The sequence below is a fragment of the Strongylocentrotus purpuratus genome, unplaced genomic scaffold (assembly GCF_000002235.5).
Source record: "Strongylocentrotus purpuratus isolate Spur 01 unplaced genomic scaffold, Spur_5.0 spur5_scaffold_2, whole genome shotgun sequence".
Lineage (NCBI taxonomy): Eukaryota > Metazoa > Echinodermata > Echinoidea > Camarodonta > Strongylocentrotidae > Strongylocentrotus > Strongylocentrotus purpuratus.
Genome location: NW_022145605.1, coordinates 41,739,181 through 41,746,646, shown reverse-complemented (window position 1 = coordinate 41,746,646; position 7,466 = coordinate 41,739,181). Strand labels below are relative to the sequence as shown.

At 40.5% G+C, this 7,466-nt stretch overlaps 1 protein-coding gene across 1 annotated transcript; it reads right to left on the bottom strand.

Annotated features, from left to right (window-relative positions):
- Positions 1 to 811: 811 nt before the first annotated feature.
- On the bottom strand, positions 812 to 2,671 carry LOC115926527 (E3 ubiquitin-protein ligase TRIM56-like). Its single transcript, XM_030991316.1, has 2 exons — positions 1,553 to 2,671; positions 812 to 961 (listed from the first exon to the last, which is right to left on the bottom strand). Exons 1-2 carry the CDS (start codon positions 2,669 to 2,671, stop codon positions 812 to 814), a joined length of 1,269 nt encoding a protein of 422 aa, XP_030847176.1.
- Positions 2,672 to 7,466: the final 4,795 nt, after the last annotated feature.

The following is a 7,466-nucleotide window of genomic DNA, read 5'->3' as shown; positions in this document are numbered from 1 at the left end:
CGAGTGATACATTTTACAATTTACATTTCATTCAACATACTGTTTGTTATGTGACATAATCGTGTAGAGTAAAAATATCAACTGAAAAAATATGGTACGATGGTACAAATGGTAATTAATATCAGTGTTTCCAGATAAATTAAACCGCTCTTGCTTCAAATTATGTGACACCTCATTTTGACGTTACTTTACAAAAATGCATTCTATAATGAATAAACAAATGTTGAGGCAAAAGTCTATTGCTCTTAATATAATTTGAACGCTGTTATCTTGCATTCATAAGTGATATTCATTAAATGAGAATAATGACAAAATTCCTGTGCAAAACCAGGTCATTACCTAAGTGGAGAAATCTCGATACTACAGAAACAATCACTAAATGAAAAAAAAACACTAAAAGAAATATGCTTTACGGAGTGTTACCACAGTAATAATGTTGGAATAGACTTATGCACGATTCCACGCCAGGTAAAACTGCAACTTTGCACAAAACATTGAATGATCCGTGTACGTCAACATGTACAAGTACAAACCCATAGATCTGGCAGCAATACTATGGTTGGAATTTTTAGATGAGTGACGAATTTGAGGGATATGCAGGGAATGTACATGCAATTACGATAACATTTGATGCCATTTTATTCTTACATGCATATTCCAACTATAAAACAAAACGATCAAATTTAAACTTCGAATAGTAGATACGAAGAGTGACATGGAGGGACTATCAAATAGTAAGCATATCTTCACCAAAACAGTTTGCTGTAAATGTATAGCTTATCTGGAGTACAAAGGACGACCTTTCCTCCCGTTACTTTCTGCAAGAAGCACCATTTCCATCTGGTTTCTCCATCTTCTGATCAGCTACAAGGGTCTGTGTGTACTCGAGCTCACTCGTGTACCGCTCGATACTAAACACTGCCTTACTGTGATCCATACAGGCCAAGAGTATGGTACCATCCTGGCAAACAGAAGGGTGAATGTGAGAACCTACTTCCTTTGTGATGAAGTGTATGAAATGCTTAAAATGGCCTGAAACGTATCCAAAATGAATTTGAGGCGATTTGGAGCATTTTGAAATTTGCGCGCGCACTGACGCGCGGACGTACGCGTACGCGCGCGTTTTTTGACCTGAAATTGACCGGACTGATATTGACCTTGATCATGGTAAATATGAATGAGAAAGGGCTTTCAGTTATGAAGTTATGATCATTTGAGATTTTCCAAAAAAAACACAAAATGGCGCCTGGATGACGTCATGAAAACTTGATGACCTTGAAAAGGTTCCTGTCACGTCTTATGGCAATGACCTATGACTGTGCTAAAATTGAAAGAAATTGACTGGACGGATCTTGAGTTATCGTCGGAACAAAAAAGTGGAAGAAATAAAAATAAAGAAATAAAGAAAGAAAATTTGAACAAAAACAATAGGTATTCCGTCGAAGACAGACCACCTAATAAAAAGTACAAATTTAGCAAGTAATCGAGAGATCACACGCAAAAGCTGCCACAGGCGCGCGGCCAAACATGTCACACCTTCATAAAATCTCACAAGCTCCCAGTTCTTGACCCGAACAGTTCCAAGCTCAAGACCCTCGGCAGCTAGGTGGAAGGTCAGGAGTTTAGCACGGCGTGCTATAGATTCAGCAAGAGATGCATCCGGGTTGTCTCTTTTCACGAGAGCCTCAAGCTCACCAACTCGTGCGACACGCTCAGACAACGACTGGTCTGAGCGTCGAGAAGTACACTCTTCAGTGACTACAGAAGCATTGGCTGATAGGTTTTCAAGGAAGTCATCGTGGCACTGGATGATTCCTTCCAGATCTTCGCAGAGCGATCTCTGATAGGTGTTGCACTCTTCAAGCAGTTGATCTTTCCTTCGTCGTATTCGTTCGACAGCGCCCTCAAAGACATTCTTGATTTCTTGCCTTTGTTGACCGATAATATTTTCAACCATGCCAATCTGCTCCTTCACAAAGGACGAATGGCTTTGTATCACAGCAGTTTTCTGTTCTATCTTTTGCTGCAAAATATCAACTGCTGCTTTGTGGCTCTCTTCATACTCTTCAATTCCGATGACCTCATGCCTTTCAGGCTGATGACCCACTTCCAAACACCTACAACAGATGCCAACCAGACATGTGATACACACAAACTGCTGCAGTTCTTGAGGATGTTCTGGACACGCAAGTTGGATTCTGATTTCCCCTGATGCGATGTCTCTAGCACTAACGAGCTCGTGGAAGACATTCTTCTTAAACCTTTTGTGCTGCTTAAGACAATAATCGCAGAGGAATTCTGAACAATGCTGACAGTAGAATGTAGCAATCCCTTGATCAACAGCATCACACACGGTACAACGTTGGTCAGAGGAAGCGCCACCCGCTGTATTGGTCGCTCTCTTCTTGTCCGATCTATCTTTGAAATCTTCTGCAAGGGACTTAGCAATTTGATTGGTTGGAAAATTGGATACGTTATTGTTTAACACAGGTGCAATAGAGCGACAGACAGCGCACGTTATTCGATCACCCAGAGCTTGAGTTGAGTGGAGTTTGGTTAGACAACCTTCACAGAATGTGTGTGAGCAAGGTAGAAGCTTCGGCTTGGTGAGAAGATCTTTGCAGATTGGACATTGTAGACTGTCTGTCAGATGTTGCCTTGTAGAGGCCATTATGTTGACATGTGTCTGGTAAGAAACAAAGAAATCCCTGAAATGAGCGACTGTGCCAACGTCATATCCTTGTCAATAAAGTTTGTTAATGTAACAATAAATCAATCAATCAAATGACTCTAATTTTCCTAACAGTAAATAGATAAGAGCAGGCGCGTACGCAGGGGGGGGGGGGGGGGGGGGGGGGGGGGGGGGAGTTTGGGTTAAACCCCTCTTGAGTTTTTTATGTATACGTTTTGTGTATGGTTTTTTGTGAAAAATTATACCAAGGGCTGACCTAAAAAAGAAGGTGACCTTACCCCCCCCCCCAACGGAACAAAATGTCAATTTTTCAAATTTCGAGTCCAAAAAAAAAAAAAGGTCCTCTTACCCCCCCCCCCCCCCCCCCACTGAGCAACTTTTCGGCTGGCTGAGTCGTTGCGATTTTTTTTGGACTCCCCTACCCCAAACAAAAGTGTCCTTTAATACCCCCCCCCCCCCCCCCCCCACTGAGCGACTTTTTGGCTGGCTGAGTCGTTGCGATTTTTTTGGACTCCCAAAAAAAAAAAAAAAGTGTCCGCTTCCCCCCCCCCCCTCCCCCTCCCCACTGAGCGACTTTTCGGCCGGCGCGATTTTCAAATTTTCGGGAGCAAATTTTTCGAGCCCGATTTTAACCCCCCCCCTCCTTGAAAAAAATCATGCGTACGCCACTGGATAAGAGTTATCTCTGTAAAATGATACACTAGTCTTCCATTTTCACTAGGTAATTTCTATTTAGCATTATGATGATAATCCATCAATATTTGTATTATGCTGGAAGGAATTTACATCTGTAAATTCTCCTAATTCTTTTTTTAATCCAATATCATATTGCGTCCCACGGGGCTCTATTTGGGGGGGGGGGCCTCTGTTATTTTTTAATCACATCAATGATATTGTAAATTTTGTCACTTTCTGTAAATTCACACTTTTTGCACACGTGTCTAAATTGATACCCGATTGGCCTCGAGTCAGGCCACGGAATAGCACATATTCTCGTCAGTTTACACTCCTTTAAGGTGTCGTGGGACGTGGAGAATATGTATTTGGATATAATCCCGGCACTACATAGTCCCACGCATTAACAATACATTTATGATATATATTGTTGGTACGTCAACCTATGTTCATCCGTACAACATTGACCTAAAACATGGCACCTAATATTTAGCAGGAAGTCAGTAACATTATACTCACGGCATGTGCAGTGTCTGAGGAACCATGTAGTGGAGTTCAACGGCTTAGCTATCTCAATCTTCAAAAAATCACTTCGGTATCACCGTGTGCCTAATTATGATCAAGTAAAATTTTCATTTCTAATTAACTCCAGCTAGCTGTAGGAACAAAGGATCCAAAGGCAAGATATAGAAATATAAAAATTATTTTGGCAAAACGGTACGCAGTCTATTGTAAAACTCAGCCGCTTGATCTGTAGTTGTCCCACGATGATACCATTTTCTGTCATATTGTTCGTTATCGAACTCCGACTTTATTGTACCATTTCAATATCGTTCAACGCTTGGATTGTCCGCTGGGTTTTCCCCACGAACACTCATTGTCTCTCCATTTCTCTCTCTCTTACCCTCCCTCGATGGCTTTCTCCAAACGAACGCTCATTGTCTCTCCATTTCTCTCCCTCTTACCCTCCCTCATTGGCTTGTTCCAAACGAACACTCATTGCCTCTCCATCTCTCTCTTATATCTTTATCTCTGGGATTGTCAGCTGGGTTTTACCAAAGAACACTCATTGTCTCTCCACCTTTCTCTTTTATACCTGTGTCTCTTTCCCTCTCTATCTCCGGAATTGTTCGCTGGGTTTTCCCCACGAACACTTGTTGTCTCTCTTCGTCCCTCTTTTATCTCTGTTTTTGTTCTCTCTCTATTAACGTCTCCATCGCTACCCGTTGGGTAGGTCATTGATAACAACTCGAGTTTTTGACAGGATTTTTTTTTAACGAAAAATATAGTTGTGTCGAATGTGAATTGATCCAGCCGATATCTAAGCTACAAAATACAATAATGTACATCCTTATTCATTATACCATGGGCATGCATAATCCTGGATACCTTCCGAAGATTATGATATTTGACAAGTAGGTAGAATAAATCATCCATTATTTGAAAAGAATGGGGGAAATAGTTTCTCCCACAAGCAATAAAGCAATAAGACCAACACTGAAAGCACTGAGATTTGAATATATTGTAGTGTAATACATATGGATGTACAATTTATAATAATCAGTTTTGTATAATCAGAAAAGCTTGAACATGAAATCAAGCCAGGCTAATGAAAATTACAAATCATGATGAAATACATTCGAACATTTGAACTGTACTGAAAAAAGTGGGGTAGGTAAAATCTACCTTAATACCAATATAAACAAGAAATGTATATCTGTGGTATATAATATAAAATTATTTATATCATTTCTAATCGTATTGTGATAGTATTGAAATAAAGGAAAACAGGGACAGAGAGACGGGGAAAGAGAAAGAGAGACTATCAGCCCAAAATATGGTTTCGAGAAAGGCTATAATACATGCAGATATTTGCTTTGTAGAAGATAATAAATATGCTACCAATAATCATATTTTACATGCATGCATTACATCGAACTCTTATCATTTACGAACAATCCATCTCTTACTTAGGCTAGATATCTCAGTTCAGTATTCTTCAAAACAGTACATTCGTGCCTTGAGATTTTACTTTATTGACGTATTTTAATTGCCCGCGGTCAAATACGTGCACAAATGTGTTGCGCGATGCATGCAGGTGAATAACCGATTCCTATCACCATCATCGGTAGTACCAACAAGAATGACACCAGACAGTCACAAGATAAAAGGTGATCGTCCTATTTCAACTAGCCCAGTTACATTGACAACACCGTCAAAAGACAAACGAACTATTGTATTACCCTGAAAGGCTTGAAATCTGTCTGATTTAAGCCGGTTCTTGTAATCTGATTGGCGGTGTGACTGGGGATAGTGGGTTTCAATTTCTTGAGGAACGAACTTTTTATTTTGAACGATGCTTGATTGATACCGATTGATTTCTCGGTGTAAAGTTCTGTTTTTCATCCATTCCAGTATTATTATTTACACATCAATATTAAACGATTTCGGACAGACGGCCGATACGAAATCGAGTAAGAACAGGTAAACTTGTTGGAATCGAACGGTATGTTCCATTCTTGGGGTTATTTAATAATGCACTAATCTTTATCAAAGGACCTTTGAAAGTTATTTGACACTTTCTTCCAAGCCACCCTGAGCAAATGTTGCATAATTTCCGAGAACGCGGGACTTGTAAGTGGTTCATTACATGATTGTTGTTCCACACAAACATAAAACAAACAGCGGACGAGTATTTCTTTTTATAGCAAAATATATTATTTGAACTTTGCTCATCAGGCTTTGCAATTATCATCAATGACAACTTCCATAGAAATCAAAAGGAAGTTAGAAAAAGAGGCACTGTGTATTATAGTCTTGTTTACCCAGGGTAGCCTCATCAGTATTCGTACTGTTCTCCCTGAGGGAAATCATATTATTACCCCAGTCATCGGATTCAGGCTTACCCGCACACAATGTATGCACATTTTCCACTCCCTGGGGAGCATTCCAGCCAGTGCATCATTTTTACAAGCGCACACTTGCTAATCTAAGAACATTAGCTTTCGCATCCTACCGGGTACCCATTTAACACCTGGGTGGAGAGTGGCAAATGTAGATCAATGTCTTGCCAAAGGACATTAGTGCCGCGGTGGGACTTGAACCGCAGACCTTGTGATCCACAGTCCGGTGACATATCCACTCGTCCACGACACCTCTACAATTGTTATTCATGTTCACATAAAAAACTATATAACTAATGAACTTTTTGCATTCCTACTGTTGAAATCACATGTATGAATACTGTTTGTTATGTGACATAATCGTATAGAATAAAAATATCAACTGAACAATTATGGTAATATGGTACAAATGGTCATTAATATCAGTATTTCTAGAATTCCGCTCTTGCAACAAATTATGTGACACCTCTTTATTACGTTATTATACCAGCGTGCATTCTTAAATGAATACAACAACAATTGAGGCAAAAGTATATCGCTCTTAATATAATCGGAACGCTGTTATTTTGCATTAAAAAGTGATATTTATCAAATAAGAATAATATAAAAAATCCTGTGCAAAATCAGGACCTTACCTACGTGGATAAATCTTGATACTACAGAAACGAACTCTAAATGAAAATTCACTTCAAGACAGTGGCGGACCCAGGGGGGGGGGGGGGGGGAGGCCCAGGGGGCCCGCCCCCTCCCCCTTGAGAAAAAAATCATGTAAAAACACGTGATTTTTACCTTTTTGGGGGGTTGGGCCCCCCTGGCGCTCAAAGGGAGGGGGGGGGGGTACAAAATTGTAAATTTTCAAGGACCCCCCCCCCCAAAAAAAATGTGCTCACTACCCCCCCCCCCCCTCCCCCCACCCCCATTGAGCGAATTTTAGACCGGCGCGATTTTCAAATTTTCGGGAGCGAAAAAAATAAAGAAATGTTGGCCCCCTCCCCTATGAAATCCTGGATCCGTGCCTGCTTCAAGAGATACCGTTTACGGAGTGTTATCACAGTAATAGTGTTGGAATAGACCTATACACGATTCTACTCCAGGAAAAACTACAGCTTTGCACAAACATTGAATGATCTGTGTACGTCATCATTCACGAACCCATCGATCTGGCAGCCAAAACACGGTTTGAACTTGGTGGAAGG

What these genes read in the sequence shown, in the direction of transcription:
- LOC115926527 (XM_030991316.1), bottom strand. Translation starts at nt 2,671, where the DNA reads ATGGCCTCTACAAGGCAACATCTGACAGACAGTCTACAATGTCCAATC. An exon ending in GGGTCAAGAACTGGGAGCTT is followed by an intron (nt 962 to 1,552) that starts GTGAGATTTTAT and finishes TCTGTTTGCCAG; the next exon opens with GATGGTACCATACTCTTGGC.